Genomic DNA, 19,103 nt, shown 5'->3' on the forward strand with positions numbered 1-19,103 from the left:
CCAGGAAGCACTGCTTGCTTTGGCCATCAGCATCTTTCTCTCTTTGAATTGAAAGGTCAACTAAAGACTTGTCTTAATATTGACCAAAAGTCCCTATAAATACAATAGAGATGTAAGGTTTCTTAATAATTCCTTTCACAACACAATAGAGTGACATAAATCGCCCACCACTAAAAAGCACCGTTGAAACTCTGGCGGTGCTTCTCTATTATCTTAAGATCGGTACTTCTTCGGAACTCATCCTCTTTAGGATTCATCGGCATCCAGTCACTCTTATGTAAGTAAACATTCAACCAGTTTCTCTGTTGTAAGTTATTTTACAGGCAATTCAATTGCAGGCATCAAAAGTACAAATATGCCAAGTTCTAGTGAGTGGGGGCAATACTACCAACAAGCCCTCATGGATAATGGGCAGAAAACAACACCCATTAGTGGAGGGTTTTCTGATTCCACTATTGTCACAACAAGTAGTCCTACTGTGACAGAAATCAGCCCCAGCAGCCCTAGTGGGGGCCAGCTCACGCCATCAGGAAGTGTGTCAAAACCCATCAGAAGGAGGTCTAGGGTTTCAAAGAAGACGCCCATCACCCTCCTCAATGCCAACGCCAACAACTTTCGAGATTTGGTGCAACAATTCACAGGTTGTGCTGCTTCTAGCACACCCCTTTCCTTTGGGAGCCAAAGGGGTCCGATCAACTTGAGTTTTGGATCCAATAATAACGTGACTAGCTCTGTAGTGGCACCTTTTGACAATCATAACTATAACTACCAGTATCATCAACAATTGCAGCGGTTGGCGCAGCCGCCGCTACAAGTACAGCAACAACAACGACAACCGCTGCTACAGTTGCAAGAAAACCAACACTTACATCAAGGGGAACAACAAATGTATCCGATTGACAATGTTAGCGGTAGTGGTAACGATGTGTTTCAATATTCGTCGAGTAGTGTTAATTATAATCCTATGCAAAGTGGGGAGGTTGTGGATGGTTTTGTCATGGATCAGGAAGATATAGCTTTGCATGAATATTCGAGGGAATTTTTCTCCAGTTAGAGTAAAGTACTACATATTCATGACTAGGTCAAATAAAAAACAAAAGCAATGGAAATTTCTCTTTGATTATTCGTTAATGTTTTATGCTGTAATATTAGAATAATCAAGCCATTATTTTCAGATTTTGCTCATATATGCACGATATACTATTACTTTATTTTCATTTTTATAATACAAGCGGTAGGGGAAAAAGAAGGGGATCAGACACTTGTATAATGTGCTTGCGTAAATAAATACTCTTAACTCTAGCTACAAATTCTTTGCATGTTATGTCCATTTTTCTTTTTTGTGGTCCAAAGGTAACCATTCATTACCACAACAAAAAAGACATTTACAAACTGGGATCCAATTACAAATAAAGCTCAATACTAAAATTTGAATCCCACAACAGGCCCAACCAAACGGATGAGCCAAAGCAAAACAAAACAAAAGCCGAAAACCTCAAGGCCATCTCCAACTGAAGGGTCTCAATGGCCAAAGGACTGAAAATAGCCCGAAAACGGTCTCCAACTAAGGGCTAGGCCAAAGAGCTCGTGAGCTCCATTGGACAAAAAAAGGCCAAAGGGCCAACCAGCCAGCCAGCCGGCCCCGAGTCGGGCTCCAATTCAAACCCCAACGGCTAGCGAACACCAGCTAGCAATGGCTAGCTGACGTCAGTTACCATTGGTTTTTGAAATTTTTTTTTTTTGGGCCAAAATTATTTTTAAAAATTCTAAAAAATTCTCATTTTTTTCCTATAAATACCTAAACCATTCCTCACAAAATTTTCACCATTCCTACACCATTTCAATTCTCATATTTTCTTACCTCTTCCAAAGATATTTCCTTCATTTTTTTCAATAATTTTCAAATGTCCTCGTCTACAATGAACGGTAGGGCTTGGACCCGAAAAGAAGATGAAACTCTTTGCAGGGCTTATAGATGGGTGTTGGAAGATAGTGTGAGGGGTAGTTCTCAAACAAGTGAAGGTGTTTGGACTCGTGTGTCTAAAAAATACTTAGAGTTCTACAAAGGTACCACTCTACCGAATACCCGAAACCACGAGAGTTGTTCTTCAAGATGGAAGAAACATCTTCAGCCAAGCAAATGGCATCAAGCACTATTAGCAGCTGCAAATAGACATGAAAACGGCGCTAACTACTACGACGAAGTAAGTGTTTTCACAATTTATTTTAAATATTTAATTATATTATATTTAATTTCATAAATTAATTTCCTTTAATTTTTTGTAATTATATTTAATTATATTACATTTAATTTCCTTTAATTTTTGTAATTATATTTTCTAGGTATGCCAAGCGGAGGAGTTGTATATGGAAGGCAGCTCGAAACCCTTTCAGTTTCACGGTTGTTAGGAAATTTGTAAAGAGTGGGTGTTATTTGAAGATCCACCTCAACATAGAGTAGGTCATACGCCGATGTTTGGAACTACATCCTCAGCTGTAGAAGTGGATAAAGATGGATCTCCTACCATTCAACAAACAAGGGTAGAAAATCCGTCTTCAGGTGAAGGTTTCATACCTAGGGTTATGGGATGAAACAAGGCCCGAAGGTTGAAGGAAAAGGGCAAGGCAAATGATGATTATGCCGCTCAACAGGAAGTGGCAGCCTCATTGCGATTAATGGCAAAGCAAAATGCCATTGTCGTGGAAGAAAGGAACCATAGGCATGAAGAACGGGCCAAACAAATACAAGAAGAGATGAATGATAAAAATATGGAAAGGAACACTTCTAATTACACTCCAATGAGTAAGGCCTATTTTGATAGGAAAAAAAAGATATTATGACCCGGCGGTAGTTGTTTACCTCTGACTATACTCCTACAATGGCGGATGATGAAGATGATGTTGATTATGGATATTAAATTTAAGTTGTTGTAGTTTTTAAATTTAAGTTAATGTAATTTTTAAATTTAATTTGTAGTTTTTAAATTTAAGTTGTAGCTTTTAAATATAAGTTGTTGTAGTTTTTAAATTTAAATAATAAATTATGTTTGGCCATATGACCATTTGGCCCTCGGTTGGAGATGGTAAGAAATATGATCCTACATTGTTCATTAAAATATTAATTTCTTGGTGGACCAGAGGGTTAAAACGAACTATCTGACCAGCTTTCGGTTTGAGATGCCTAAGTATTTAGTCGCCGCCAACACTACCGACCACGAGCCACCGCCTCTTGCAGGCACCAAAATCCACCCAAAAGAAGCCTCCAAATCAAAAATCAAGGAAGGTTCCACCCGCCTCCATCATGCCACAACACTCAAATCTGCAGCCATCCAAAGAATGAAACTTGCGGGAAAAACCTCCCACAAGGAATCGTGCCAACGAAGGCACACAAATGGAAGGTGGTGGTGTGACCACCCGAGCAAGAGCTCTACACACCTTCCAGGATAGCCGCGAGATGCGGTTAGAGAAATTGGTTGCAGATCTGAGAAGTAGTAGGATTGATAAGAGGCCAAAACCATTGGGGGTAGATAGAGAAACGGTTGAAAGGTGACATGGATGTTAGATAGATGCAGGATAAGAGAAAGAATATGGTCGTGATGAAGGAATTTCCGACGAAGGTGAAAGTTCCGCGAGATCCGAGGCAAGAGAAGGAAGAAGGAAAGGCCGAAAACAGGCAGCAACAAGGAAAAATGAAGAAAAAGAAGAGAAAAAATAAAAATAAAAATGAAGGCCTGCCACCGACCCAGGCCTTGCTAGGGCCGGCGGCTGAACAGAGAAGAAAGTTCTGGTCACTCACACAAGGATGAGAAACACTCTCAATTTGAGAGAAAGACTCTCACCGAAGAGAGAGAAAGTTTCGAACTAAGCTAAGCTTAGGGGACTTTAAACCATTATTTTGGTGTGGAGGAATCCCATGCATTCTCCTCAGCAAGGAGAACCTAATTTATTGAATATATATTATATATTTGTGTGTGTTTTAATTTGTATAAAGTTTTACAATATATACGGCTTATTAATTTATTACCCCTTAAAACTATTATTTACTTTGCTCCTGAAAACTTACAATAAAATGGTTGCTCTTCTCTAGCTTTACGATGAATTGCCATTGTCACTAAGAAGATTAGTCGTCAACTGAACTCAAGGATTGGTTTCGCAAGCCTAAATACCTTTCTCCTCTTTCACTTAACCTTAATTTTTTTTCTCAACTTTTCTTGTCACAATTCACATGCGGTCTGACAAATATGTGGTGATTTACCAAAATTCCCATTTAAGTGACACATCACCAAGCATGGGGCTTATTCTGCTTGTGTGAAAAATAAAATGTCCGAACTACGTTTTAATAAAACAAATATTTGACAGAATCGGCAAAAAATGGGGTGATCTAAGACTAAATGAGACGAAAATGACAATTTCAAGTGACAAGGTGAGACAAAACTAGTGTTTAGACTTAAAATGAGATTAAATGGCAGTTTCATACGGTAAATTAATTAATAAGCCTATATAATATTTTTTTAGAAGGGTTCAAGCAAGTAAATGCTCTAGTTAATGCATGTTAATTACAATATTTCATTTTCCTTAATAGCAAGTCACAGCAATGTAAGCACTGAAACTTTGAGATAAAGAAATAATACCTAATTAACTTTTAAAAAAATTGGATTTGATGATCGTTCAGCTTCAACATAACTAGTCTAATCTTGGAGGTTCCGCATTCCAATGTTCCACTGTTGATGGTGTGCTGCAGTAGTGGTGTGCTAATGCTGCTGCAATAATCTATTTAGTCACGAGCATTGACTGACTTGTAAGAGAGTAGAGAGTGAGAAAAGGGCGAGGGATCTGTACAAGAAGGTGGGCTGCCGTTTTGTTAAGGGACCATTTTATTGTAAGAAATATTATTATTCTGCAATTTGGGTTTATCCATAATAAAAGGTCGATCGACTCTCATTTGGTTGACCAAGAATCTGAGCTTGCTGATCGACTCGGTAGTTGGTCTATATGCGCCAAGTGTAATTCAATTTCTTGTTTCTTTGCCATTTAAGGAATATGTACGCTGTAGCCTTGTTTACTTGGACTGGTTCCAGTCAATCTGCTCTTTCCGAAGCGGTGGAGGGAAATTCTATCCAAAAGCCGTCAACCAAATTGGACTGATCAGATCAGATTTCCAAGTTCCTTTCCTTCTCAAATAGGTTGCCATAATGAGGTTCAAAGACTTGATGGTCACGGGTCTTTGTCTTATAATTCTAAACTGATCTGTGCACATTTGACATATTTCAACATGCATGCTTTTTGAAATTTCCAAGCATCACTAATTAAACACTAAAATTCATGGTAATATATTTGTGAGATTGACAAGGTGGTTCATGAGAAATAATCGGAAGTCTCCCTTGAGGTCTTCCGTAATTGTTAGGGGGGCATTTTGATATAGATGTTTCAAATTTGAATTTTTTTAATCAAACATCTATAACTTTTAGACTTTTGATCAAATATTCTTCTACTAATTTTTAATTAAAAATTATGATTTTTATCGTATTTAATTAACCAACTAATTCAGAAAATAATATCATAAATATTCTAAAATCACCACAAACATCCTATCTTATCTTATCATAATTTGTTCAAAATGAATTTTTCTTATTCAAATAATTTGTTGTTTTAAATTCTAAAAACACATAAACATCTTATTAACATACAATTATGAAATATAACATGCACATATATTAAATATAATGTACCAAACAGATATATTAAATATAATGTACCGATCATTTGGTATGTTATTGTTACGTTATGTAAATTTAATCCGGGTACGTATTAGTATTTTTGTCACATCCCAGCCCGGGGCGGATCATTTCCCGGACTCGCTCCACCACCGTAGCACAATATTGTCCGCTTTGGGCTTACCATTCCCTCACAGTTTTATTTTTGGGAACTCACGAGCAACTTCCCAGTGGGTCACCTATCATGGGATTGCTCTAGCCCCCTTCTCGCTTAACTTCGGAGTTCCCATGGAACCTAAAGCCAGTGAGCTCCCAAAAGGCCTCGTACTAGGTAGGGATGGGAATATACATATAAGGATCACTCCCCTGTGCGATGTGGGATGTTACAATTTTGGTACGTTATAAAATTTTGCTTTTGGTACGTTATGCAATTCTTTATTTAGTACGTATCAAGTTATTAGTACGTTGTATTATCCTTATTTTGATACGTACAAAACTTATGGTACGTTATGTGTAAGTTATGTAACGCAAAAAAAAGATAACTTTTCACATTAAAACATTGCACTAAAAAAATATTTTGTCAACTCTTAATAATTAATTATTGGAATAAGGACTCATTATTAATAAAAATAAAAATGTGAAAACTCTTAGTTCACGTTTCTACTATAAGTAGTTGTTAAAAAATTCAAATTTATTTTCAGTTGCATGAAATTAGGCAGTCTAGTCTACTTCTCAATTTTAATTATAAACGACTCTTGTTTTTTTATAATCTATATAAAATGTTGAGTTGAAAATTGGAAAAACTATATTTCATCCAATTAATCTTGAACCCCAGTATATATAATTGAATCCTTAAATTGAGGGAGGGATGAGATTCCATAAAAATAGCAATAAATTAATGAATATTATTGAGTGCATTTTTTTTTACATAGAAATGGATCTAAAAGAATTTATAAAATACTTAAATTAAGAATATACCTGGAATATAAAGTTTAATTAGAAGTAAAAGCACTTTAATCAAAAGTTGAAAAGTAATAGATGTTTAATTTAGAAAAATATAAAATGAGGCATCTAATTCTAATTTATCCTAATTGTTATTTGACTTAGCTGCTCTTAGAAGTAACCTAAGTTTTAGCCTTTAAACTACTGTATTGGTTATTCATTCATACAACAAAAGTTGATTAAGACGTTGTGTTCGTTTCTTTATATTAAATTTTAAGTCTATTTCTTGATATAGTAGTTTGAATAATTACTAGTCTAATTTGTTAGGACAATGTATTTATTGTAAGCAGCATGAGATTTTAAGTTCGACTTGTACGAATGACGAATTTTGACGTTCAATTATGTCTAATTGTCTGGCCCATATATCCATCTCCCAATATCATTGTATAAAAAAATTGTAGTTCAAAATATAGGTTAGCGACAACTTTGGCTTTTAAACTAAAATGGTCTCTGAGATTAGTATAACTTCTCACTTTGATTCCTGAGATTTAAAATCGATAGCACTTGTCTCTTAGTTTGTCTACCATCGATCATTTTGATCGTTTCGTGAAAAATCTTCATTAAATAAAGAGAAAATAACAAAAATACCCTTAATTTTTGTCAACTTATTTTAGCCTATTGTTAATTAAATTGAGGGTATTTTTGTCATTTTGGTTTCTTATTTAACTGTGTTTTTTCAACTGAACGACAAAAATGATTGATGGTGGACAAACTCAATAAGTACTTCTATTAATTTCAAATCTTATAAACCAAAGTGAGGAGTTATGCTAATCTCATAGATCATTTTAGATAAAAGGCCGGACAAATTTTGATGTTAAAAATTCACGAGAAATTAAACTGTGTGAAGATGAGATGCATAAAAAAAACATCTAAGAAAAAAATCGAAAAAAAAGGGAAATGAGATGGGCTAAAAGAAGGGTAATAGGGTTGAGGGAAGCTGTTGGGCTGGGGCTCGGATTAAGACCCATTATGCAATGCTGGTCGCGGGCTTTTCGCTGCAAACTGAAAATACGAAGCCGCGAAGAACAGATGAAGTTAGCAGAAAACTCAACACTCGAAGAAGAAGATTGAGAACTGAGGAGGTATGTGGGCGGCAACGGTCTCCTTCCCATGTTATGCATACCCGAAACGAACTTCTCTCTCAAATCGTACGGTCGCCAAACCATTGAACCTCGGAGTCAGAGCTTCGTTCTTCGATTATCCTCTCGCAAGCAAAATCTTGGTTAAAAGTATGGATTTTTATGTTTACTTCATACAATTACTGTGAATTCGGTTGATTTTCCATTTGGGTTTTCTTCATTCTGTGAATTGTGGTAAATTTTGATTGATTTATCGGTGAATTTTGGTGTAGCTCTTGTTCTGAGTTTTTACTGTTTTATCATCTGGGTTTTCTTAAAGTTTAATTTTTTATGTAGTTTATGCTGTATTTTATTGATTTATCATTTAATTTTTGACATAATTTCTCTACTCAATTGTGTTTGGGCGGTTTTGTATTGTTATCATTTGATTGGAAATGTATTAGCTTGTGAACATACATTGAGTACAGTTTATTTGGATTGAGGTTAGCAGCACACACTCGAATTCGATTCAATGATTCAAATGGAATGAGTGTAGGTTAGCAGTTAGCACAACTCGAGTTTAAGATGAGTGTGAAGATTATATAAGGGAGTAGTTTAAGACTGATACAAAGAGAAATTCCAGGGTGACTAATTTCATTGTCGTGGTTCAATATTTTTTAAGAGCAAATGGGATGAGAAGAGTTTATTGTTTAAAAGAGGAAGTGAGGTGGTGGTCCATTTTGCCTATTCCTGTACATGTGAAGTTAAGTAGGCACCGGCAAAGCCGCAAAAGTAAAATGATACGGCTAACAGAGGTTGTTCATCTGTGTTTCAGATTCAGACAATAGCAACACTAGCTAGGCTGATAGTTAACAAGGTAGCATTGAGAGTAATGGATGGACAATCTTTGGAACATTGTTAATGCCTAAGCCGTGGATCTGTAGAATATGATTAGGTTTACTTAAGCTGCTTCTAGGTGCGGAATTACTTGATTCTCCATCCAAAGTAAGCTCACTACAAGCAGAGATTGGCTTGGCACTAACTAAATATCTCACTTGTGTTTTTTGCAATCATGGCTTGGAATGAAATTTTACTATTTGCAGTTGTAGTCAACAATTTTAAGAGCAAGGAGTTGGTAGCAGCTGTAGCAATTTCTTCACTGAGGCCTCAGATCCTTGAATTTTATCATATATTCTAAGTTTATAGCCTTTTTATGTACCATAGTATAGGTTTGTAGCAACAGCTATAGCGAGTTAGCACTTCACAAAGATAATACCAGATACCGAAGATCCCAAAAAATATAAAGATACTTTGCAATTTGTCTTTAACTGTCCAAGTTCTAACTGTACTGTTTTGAGCTGCAGATATACCATATTCCACCAGTGAAAATAGTTTGCAGCGGAAGTTTTCCAGTTTCAGCCAGATAGCTGAAGGTACATGTCTTGTAGTCTTGACAATTCTAGATGATTATCGAAAAGGCATTAGTCATTTCATTAGGTCCGATCCATTATTTTTTGCCATACATTTATCAACGTCATGTAACTGTATTTGGTATTTACTATGTCTGCCAGTTAAACTAGTCAAGGATGAATCCTCAAGGAAATCCAAGGGGTTTGCATTTATTCAATATACCAGTCAAGACGATGCCATGCATGCCCTGGAAAATATGGATCGCCAGGTTCTAACCTCACCATTTTTCCCATGCCTTTTTCCCACGAAATTTTACTCCTGGTGACTCATTCGCTGTTTTGTAACTATCAGAATCTTGACCGCAGGATCATCTACGTAGAGCTTGCTAGACCCGGGAAAGATGCTTATGGAGAATCCCTGAGAACCTCTGGTCCCCCAAAGAAGCAGAATTTGCCGCAGCAGGAGGAAGTTTCGGACTGCTGGTACTGATAGAAAACAGCACTATACACTAGAATGTGAATATTGGATGCAGAGGTAGATTTTGCTCCTGCAACTATTAGCAGCCCGGCCGAGTGTCATCACTGTGTATGTGTAAGTAGTGTCTGGTTAGAGCATTTGTAATTTGAAAGTCTAGAATGTCTTTTCAATACGAATGAGATATTGTATTGTTACGATATAAACGACAATGAATCTTATTTCAATAACTTCTTGTACATAGACTGAGATTGTCCACTGTATGTCGAATTTCTCATCGCTGGTCAAGTGATGATCTATTAAGGATCCAAACCCAATTAACCGTTGTTTGTCACAAACATGCTCATGTAAACAATTGACGTTAGCATTTTCTATAAACTGGTTGCGGTTAACGTAACTCTAACACAACTTCGAACTCAAGAAAATGCTTGACTGGTTTAAACGTATTCTATTGGGTTGGGGAAGAATTTTGAGTTTTCTTCGTGTTGAATTTCCCATCAAATTTAGCCATTTTGAACATGAATAATATTTTATTCAGTTACCAACCCACTAGCAGGTGGAAGTTGTACTGGACACCATTATTTTTTCTGCATTTTGTCCATAATTTTAAGTCAATTGGTATCAAACATAATATAGAGAAGAAATGGCTTTTTTTTAATTTTTTTAATTTTTTTAATTTTTTAATTGCATTATTATTAAAGGAAAGGAAGGTTCAAAACTATTATAATAGTTCAAGAAAGGGGAAGTCTCAAAACGAAATCGATGAGTAGAAGCCCATCATTCTATCTGCAAGGATATTAGACACATGCACAAAAAATTTATTTAAAATAGTATTTAATATAAAAAGAAAAACCGGGAGGTCCCAGTTTTGATACTTTGTAAGATGTGAATCTGCTTGATTGTCGATGCGACGCGAGTAGGATACAATTCCCAACTAATCTCCTTCGAGTTCAGAAGGGATGGATAATTGTGGTTCACCATTAGTTGTCTCCCTTTTTTTAAAAAAAAAAAGGAACAAGAAAAAGAAAATTTCACATGACCAATTGGTCTAGCAGCAAATTTTTTTTATTGTGACCAAAACATTGATGGTATACCACATGTTTTTATATTAATTGTGGGAATTTTACTTTTTAAGTTATTAAATTTGTAGCACACATATCCAGCATTTGTATAATTACATGTGGTGTACCACTCTGTGTTTCGGTTACATTGAAAAATCTCTTCTAGCAGCATTGAGTCTTCACTTTATTACATACTAGCAGAGAGCACACACTTTGTGTGCATGTACAATTTCTATTTTATCCTCCTTATATCAATATTGTGTATCAAAGGTGAAGGTAAAATTGGAAAAATAAGCATATGGTTGTCATTTCCTGAAAAAAAAAAAAAAAAAAAAAAAAAAGGAAAACTAGGAAAAATAGGGATATGATTGTCATTTTGTCAAAAGGTACAAAATTACTATTTGCCCTCCTTTTTGTCAATGGTGAGTATCAAAAGTAAGAGCAAAATAAGAAGAAAAAAAAAATATTGACAAAGAGGGTTCTCTTAATAGTATAGATATAGATTAAATATTAGAGAAATTCTAAAGACACTCACTCAAAAGTGAGGCTGTGACTCTCCTTAACATTTCTCTAAATATTAAGTTGTGACATATTATCTCCTCTTTTGAGTGGATTAAGCGATTAAAGGCCAAAAAAACAGTATTAACTGATTTTTGGATGCAGGGATAACCGTTAAGACAACAACATGTCAACAACGTTAGCGGACGGATACAGATAACCAACTATCATAGTTAAGCCTGAACTCTTGAAGAGAAACTAGCATACAAGGGTATTTGTACGTTAACTACAAAACTCACAAGTGGTGTGGTCCTTGACAGAGAGAGAGAGAGAGAGAGAGAGAGAATGCGAGAGGGAGAGGCTGTGAAGCTCTCTATGTCATATGACCAATTGGTCTAGCAGCAGAAATTTTTCATTGTGATTAGAACACGGGTGGTACACCACGTGTTTTTATATAAGTGGTGGGAATTTTACTTTTTAAGTTATTAACATTTTAGTACACATATCTCATCATTTGTATAGTTACATGTGTATCACTCTGTGTTCCAATCACACTGAAAATTCTCTTGTTAGCGTCTTCACTTTTTTACATATTAAATATTAGAGAAATCCTAAAGACACTCTCAAAAGTGAGGCTGTGACTCTCCTTAACATTTCTCTAAATATTAAGTTGTGACATATTATCTCCTCTTTTGAGTGGATTAAGTGATTAACAGCCAAAAAAACAATTGGATGAAGGAATAACCATTAAGACAACAACATGTCAACAACGTTAGCGGACGGATACAGATAACCAACTATCATAGTTAAGCCCGAACTCTTGAAGAGAAACCAGCGTATAAGGGTATTTGTTCGTTAACTACAAAACTCCCAAGTGGTGTGGTCTTTGAGAGAGAGAGAGAGAGAGAGAGAGAGAGAGAGAGAGAGAGAGAGAGAGAGAGAGAGAGAGAGAGAGAGAGAGAGAGAGAGAGAGAGAGAGAATGCGAGAGGGAGAGGCTGTGAAGCTCTCTATTTCATATGACCAATTGGTCTAGCAGCAGAAATTTTTTATTGTGATTGGAACATGGGTGGTACACCACGTGTTTTTATATAAGTGGTGAGAATTTTACTTTTTAAGTTATTAACATTTTAGTACGCATATCTCATCATTTGTATAGTTACATGTGTATCACTCAGTGTTCCAATCACACTGAAAATTCTCTTGTTAGCATCTTCACTTTTTTACATATTAAATATTAGAGAAATCCTAAAGACACTCTCTCAAAAGTGAGGCTGTGACTCTCCTTAACATTTCTCTAAATATTAAGTTGTGACATATTATCTCCTCTTTTGAGTGGATTAAGTGATTAACAGCCAAAAAAAATAGTATTAACTAATTTTTGGATGCAGGAATAACCATTAAGACAACAACATGTCAACAACGTTAGCGGACGGATACAGATAACCAACTATCATAGTTAAGCCCGAACCCTTGGAAAGAAACCAGCGTATAAGGGTATTTGTACGTTAACTACAAAACTCCCAAGTGGTGTGGTCCTTGAGAGAGAGAGAGAGAGAGAATGCGAGAGGGAGAGGCTGTGAAGCTCTCTATTTCATATGACCAATTGGTCTAGCAGCATAAATTTTTTATTGTGATTGAAACATGGGTAGGGAGAGCGAGAGAGAGAGAGAGAATGCGAGAGGGAGAGGCTGTGAAGCTCTCTATTTCATATGACCAATTGGTCTAGCAACAGAAATTTTTTATTGTGATTGAAACATGGATAGAGAGAGAGAGAAAGAAAGAGAGAGAGAGAGAGAGAATACGAGAGGGAGAGGCTGTGAAGCTCTCTATTTCATATGACCAATTGGTCTAGCAGCAGAAATTTTTTATTGTGATTGGAATATGGGTGGTACATCACGTGTTTTTATATAAGTGGTGGGAATTTTACTTTTTAAGTTATTAACATTTTAGTACACGTATCTCATCATTTGTATAGTTACATGTGTATCACTCTGTGTTCCAATCACACTGAAAATTCTCTTGTTAGCGTCTTCACTTTTTTACATATTAAATATTAGAGAAATCCTAAATACACCCTCTCAAAAGTGAGGCTCTGAATCTCCTTAACATTTCTCTAACTATTAAGTTATGATATATTATCTCCTCTTATGAATAGACTAACGGCCGATAAACAGTACTAACTGATTTTTGGATGTAGGGATAACCGTCAAGACGACAACAACGTTAGCGGACTCTTGAAGAGAAACCAGCGTACAAGGGTATTTGTACGTTAACTACAAAACTCCAAGTGGTGTGGTCCTTGAGAGAGAGAGAGAGAGAGAGAGAGAGAGAGAGAGAGAGAGAGAGAGGCTGTGAAGCTCTCTATTTCTGTGAGAGAACCAATTTAGCAAAAAACCCAAAGAATTTGCAGTTGAGAGAGACAAAGAGTGATGGAGGAAGAGAAGCAGCAGAGTGTTGAGGAGGAGGAGCGTCCAGTGAGAGTCTATGCAGACGGCATTTATGATCTCTTTCACTTCGGCCATGCCCGTTCTCTCGAGCAAGCCAAGAAGCTGTAACTCTCTCTCTCCAGAATTGAATTGGTTTCATATTTTCAGTGAAATTACATGCTTTTTCTTGGATCTCAAGCAATTTCCCTGTCAAGACTTGAAATTATTTCTGGGTTTAACTGGATGTTTACCGTCTTGAAGATTGGTTAAGGAACATTTTTGAATTAATTCTCTCTTTGCTTATGTCTGCCTTGGAATTCGAATTCGAGGCCAAAAAGTTTCTTTCTTTGTTCTTTTGTTACTGTTAGTAGTAAATTTCTAAATTTGATAAGTTGGATGAAGTGTGATTTGGGTTTGGATTGTTTCGTTTATGTCTAAAATCTAGGTTTCCGAACACGTACCTGCTTGTTGGCTGCTGTGGTGATGAAATTACCCACAGTTATAAGGGAAAAACTGTTATGACTGAGAAGGAGCGCTATGAATCGCTCCGCCATTGCAGGTTAGTTTATCAATTTGCCTAAAGTTTTTCACTTTGTTAGGTTAAGCTAAACACAGCGAAGGGTCAGATGGAAAGTACTTGTTAATCTTCTGCTTATTGCTGTTAAAACCTTTTTATGATTGCTTTGCATCTAACCAAAAACGTAAATTCGTATTGTTGAAAACCGTACTTTGCATCGTCACTCTCAGTTACCTACTTTACATTTCTCAATTGTTGTTTCTGAAGCATGGTGTTGTAATATATATGCTACAGATGGGTGGATGAAGTTATCCCCGACGCACCATGGGTGCTCTCGCAAGAGTTTCTTGACAAGCACAAGATTGACTTTGTGGCACATGACTCTCTTCCGTAAAGTTAACCAACCCCAAATTAATTACGATTTGCAATATTTCTGTATCATCAATCTGATGCTTCTTCTCTGTCCTAAATGTGTAGCTATGCTGATGCCAGTGGCTCTGGAAAGGATGTCTATGAGTTTGTAAGTTCTGTTGATAACCGAACCTACGTGTTTATTTCCCATTCAGAACATTGTGGCCTTCTCTTTTTCCTTTTTGTATCTGTCAAGGTTTTAATTGTTCTCTGTAGACTGTCATGATATAACCACTTAATGTCGAGTAGATTAAATTCTGGGTGGCGATAGGAATAACACTTACAGTCTTATATGCCCTGTTTGCTTCTAATTCTTGCTGTTAGGTTTTTGCTATTCATTTATATCCTCTTCTTCTAATTCCTAGTCTTATCTGTCATCTTGCTTTGTTTCAGCTACTTATACAGTTGTTTATCAGTAGTTGACTAGTGTGGATGCTTCCAGCGTGTTAACTTTTGTAGTAGTTCTTATTCTGTCGATATGGTTATTCATCATTCTTGATTTTCATAAATGGCATGTTTTATTTTGTAATTGACATAAACTGCCACACAGGTTAAGTCCGTTGGTAAGTTTAAGGAAACAAAGCGAACTGATGGGATCTCTACATCAGATCTCATAATGAGGATAGTTAAAGATTACAACCAGTATGTGATGCGTAATTTGGACCGCGGGTACACGAGAAAGGATCTAGGTGTTAGCTATGTGAGGGTGAGTTCTTGTTTATATGAATATCTCATGTTCATGTGATGGCTTGCTTTTTTGTTCTGGTGCGAAAAGTGATATCCGTCATCCTTATTTCTTACTATTAGGAAAAGCGACTGAGAGTGAACATGGGACTGAAAAGATTGCGTGAAAGGGTCAAGGAGCACCAAGAAAAAGTAGGAGAGAAGGTATTTATTCCATGATGCTTAATAATATTTCTTACCTTTTCATTTGCATCATTGACTGGAGTGTCTGAGATTGTAATCCAGCAGGCTTCAGTACCCTATACAGTTCCATTACATAATGTACGCGTTACATGGTTGCAAAACCACAACTTACACCATATATGTAGTAACACGCTTCAATACCCTGTACTTTTTGTCTTGCTATCAGTTTGGAATTTCCTTTCATAACTGCATCATCGGTGTTTCATATACTAAATAGATTGGGTTGCATATATTTTGAAAACAATGCATGAGAGAGACCAACCATTTGTTAAGTCCAAAAAGAATCGGATACATGTATTGCCTTTTTGGTCTAGCCTCTCCGAGGGTACCTTCCTGCACTTATACTTATGGCCTCACTCTGTTTGCAATTTATGCTGCATACTTTTGCAATTAGAACATGTTTTTATCTTCTTAACGGACTATTGGACTTTGACATCTCTAATCTTATTTGTTTCTGGCATCATTTTTTGTTTTCACATATTTGTTGATTAGTTCCTTATGTTTGCACTCAGCTAGAGTGAACCTGCATTTTAGAAAACCTTTAGGCTTAGAAATACCAACGAGACTCAACCTGCGGACTTTAGTTCCCTGATAATATTGACAATCTTGGTTTTGCTGGGCCCTTATTTTTCATGCACTAGTAAGAGCACTTAGAGCTGCAGTAAACCTACAGCAGCAGTAAACGTGTTTGGCTTAGGATTTTCTAGTCATAAGTTGATTGATATTTTACTCTGATGTGAATGTGCAGATACAAATAGTAACACAAACTGCCACAATGCGTCGTAATGAATGGGTGGAGAATGCTGACCGGCTGGTTGCTGGATTTCTTGAGAGGTTTGAAGAAGGTTTCCATAAAATGGTGGGCTCTCTTTCCCTTATCTCAGTTTGTTACACCGCTTGTGTTTGTATGCATGAGCTGATTTGAACATAATCAGGGAAGATTTATCTCATTTTCTTGACTTGAAAACTTGTCATGGTCTTCTATCAGGGAACAGCCATAAGGGACCGAATTCAAAAGCGAATAAGGAAGCAGCAGTTCAGAGGGCTTTTATATGAAGAAGAAGATGATGAATTCTATGATGACTCTGAAGAAGAAAACGAGGATGAAGACGAGAACTGAAGTGGCTTCTGTTGCTGTCAATTAGGAGCTGAAATACTTGTCCATTGTATTAATGTAGAACTAAGTAAGAAGTCGATAGCATTAGATTCCTTGATTATATGACTTCAGTTTGTGAAACAGCCAAAATCGAGGCTTGGATTTTCAAATTCAATTATAGTATTCTGTCATTTTCGTTTCGGTAGGTGCTTGTTTGATGTAGTTGACACAAAATCTTTATGAAGATCACACATTTCTGCAAAGTCGTTCGAGTTTCCACAAATTAACAACTTTTCATTTTTCGGTTTCTTGTTTCGGAATCTCTCACATCAGATGAGGGTGTTACCACCATCACTACATAGGAAGCTTTTTACAGAATCCGCCAACCAAAACCAAAAGCTGGAAAGGTTTCCTTGCAAGTTTAGCAGAACGAAACTGGGACATGCCTTTTTCTTTTCTTTCTTCAGCATTCCTCTCACCTCGTTGAGTCTATCACATGGGGAATAAAGTGCAATGGCTTTGTCCTTGAGAGCTGAGGAAATTTTAGTGCTGGTGGCTTCCATTACAGCAAGTTTTAGATAGTATTTTAACACCATCAAGAGACATACATGTGCTACATGGTTATTAAACGAAATGGAATGACTTTAAAGTTCTTTGGAAGATTCATGATTAATAAAATAAAATCATATTAAAATCAATTGTTTTTTTAGTTACCAACTGTTGTCAGTTCATGTTATTTGAACTTAGGACATCTTCCAATAAGATGGAGACTGAGTGTCAACAAACCAAGTAATCATTGACATTGTATTTCAAACATAATTTATCTTTCACAAATAATTTGAAGCTCAGTTGATTCAAATCATATAACCACTGTACTAGAGCTCCTGATTTAAATTTCTTTTCCTCAATATCACTTGTACAAAAGAGCAATTAACATTGATCTAATCGAGTAACTTTTAACTGTGTTGCACAACAGGAAAAAAAAGATAAGGAAAACTAATAAAAAGAGTTTGAAAATTTTGAGTTTTAACGATAAGAACAAAAATTAATAAGTTCATGTTCTACGGTTTACACACACACATATGAAATATGGCAATAGCAAAACTAGAACATTTAATAATATAGTTTGCATGCTACAAAACTCAAAACTCCTCCATTCTCAACTCCATGAGGAAAGAATGAACTCATAAAATAGGTTAAATAGGAAGAGAAACTAGTAAAACCAGATACTAATATCGAACCCTAATACAAACTCATGAGTTTCTGCAGTCATATCCACTCAACTAAGCTCATGACTTCTCTGTAGTGAGTCTCTTAGGTTGTGACAATCTCAGAAAGAGAGGGCATGGAGTCACTGGACTTGAGCCTATGCCGGCAAGTCGGACACGAAGAGTGGCAGAGCAACCACTTGTCAATGCAGGCAACATGAAACCGATGGTTGCACTTGGGCAGCGCCCTTAACTTGTCCCCATCACAAAAATCTGCCAAACAGATAGCGCAGCCTGAAGACGATGAAGATGGGGAAGTAGTACCTGAATCAGCGTAAGTTGAAGTAGGCAAAGCCACCATTTCCTTCTTCTTTAGGCCTGAATTAAGCCGGCGTGAAGCTACCCATTGGACCGGTTCAGTGAGGGTGCGATTCGTGCATTGAAAAACACAGTGTAACATGGAATTGAGACCAAGAGCACACACAAGGGCACAAAAGATTGCTGCCAAGATGACCATAAAGTTGAGATGATGAGTGGGTTGGAATTGATCATGATTAGGGTCTTGGTCACAAAGTGTTCTTATTGAGATGGGACTGGGAATTGGAGGAGGGGGTGTTTGAGCCATAGAGATAAATACGAAAACTGAAGTGGTGGAGAAAATTGTAAACTTATGAGAGTAGTAGTGGGAAGATAGAGATGCAAGTTTAATTAGTGGAGAGAAGGGGCATGAACATAGTTTTGATAGTACGTGCTGAAAGGGAACGTAAATTTGAGGGAAAATAGAAAGAAGAGGCTAAGGCTTAGTTAATGTAGGTGTGGAGAGCAATGTGATTTAGGACATACGAAAAATACTTGGCTTGTTGAAAAAGTTCTTTTATTAGACAAATTAGATTTGACATGTATACATAAAGTTTTTTGTTGTGACCTTAAAACATATATGTATAAGATTGTGATTTGCGATTAAAGCAAATATAACTCCTAATATTAAAGAAGCCAAACGTTGTTTTATAAGAAAAATAGCCCTTAATTAAGAGGACTTGCATGACATAGGTTCACCGTTACATAGCTTTTCATGCCCATAACACAAAAACATGTATTAACTTTTTTACATATTTTCTTCTATAATTAGTACATACATTATTGTGACGGTAAATCTGTGTCATACAAGTTGTTCTCCTCAATTAATGGAGCGTGGGGAGAGTAAGGTGATGGATGAGGAAAACGGTGGCATGTTTGGATATGCTTGCTTGGCAATCCACTGTCTTCTTCTCTTTTGTTTAATGCGCTTCAAACTGTACCA

At 36.4% G+C, this 19,103-nt stretch overlaps 4 protein-coding genes across 4 annotated transcripts; 3 read left to right on the forward strand and 1 right to left on the reverse strand.

The window, feature by feature from the left end:
- Positions 1-136: 136 nt before the first annotated feature.
- LOC137727015 (VQ motif-containing protein 22-like) lies at positions 137-1,174 on the forward strand. Its single transcript, XM_068465967.1, has one exon. It carries the CDS (start codon positions 356-358, stop codon positions 1,052-1,054), a length of 699 nt encoding a protein of 232 aa, XP_068322068.1. The 5' UTR covers positions 137-355; the 3' UTR covers positions 1,055-1,174.
- Positions 1,175-7,762: 6,588 nt separating this feature from the next.
- On the forward strand, positions 7,763-9,957 carry LOC137727039 (glycine-rich RNA-binding protein 4, mitochondrial-like). The gene is made up of 4 exons (XM_068465983.1): positions 7,763-7,945; positions 9,139-9,207; positions 9,346-9,452; positions 9,536-9,957. Exons 1-4 carry the CDS (start codon positions 7,801-7,803, stop codon positions 9,671-9,673), a joined length of 459 nt encoding a protein of 152 aa, XP_068322084.1. The 5' UTR covers positions 7,763-7,800; the 3' UTR covers positions 9,674-9,957.
- Positions 9,958-13,551: 3,594 nt separating this feature from the next.
- On the forward strand, positions 13,552-16,846 carry LOC137726564 (choline-phosphate cytidylyltransferase 1-like). The gene is made up of 8 exons (XM_068465499.1): positions 13,552-13,769; positions 14,090-14,203; positions 14,456-14,551; positions 14,639-14,681; positions 15,123-15,278; positions 15,380-15,460; positions 16,248-16,358; positions 16,488-16,846. The coding sequence occupies exons 1-8, from the start codon at positions 13,648-13,650 to the stop codon at positions 16,617-16,619; spliced, it is 855 nt and encodes a 284-aa protein (XP_068321600.1). The 5' UTR covers positions 13,552-13,647; the 3' UTR covers positions 16,620-16,846.
- An 844-nt stretch (positions 16,847-17,690) lies between these two features.
- LOC137724336 (RING-H2 finger protein ATL74-like) lies at positions 17,691-18,456 on the reverse strand. The gene has a single exon (XM_068463077.1). It carries the CDS (start codon positions 18,426-18,428, stop codon positions 17,910-17,912), a length of 519 nt encoding a protein of 172 aa, XP_068319178.1. The 5' UTR covers positions 18,429-18,456; the 3' UTR covers positions 17,691-17,909.
- Positions 18,457-19,103: the final 647 nt, after the last annotated feature.

The sequence above is a fragment of the Pyrus communis genome, chromosome 2 (assembly GCF_963583255.1).
Source record: "Pyrus communis chromosome 2, drPyrComm1.1, whole genome shotgun sequence".
Classification (NCBI taxonomy): Eukaryota; Viridiplantae; Streptophyta; class Magnoliopsida; order Rosales; family Rosaceae; genus Pyrus; species Pyrus communis.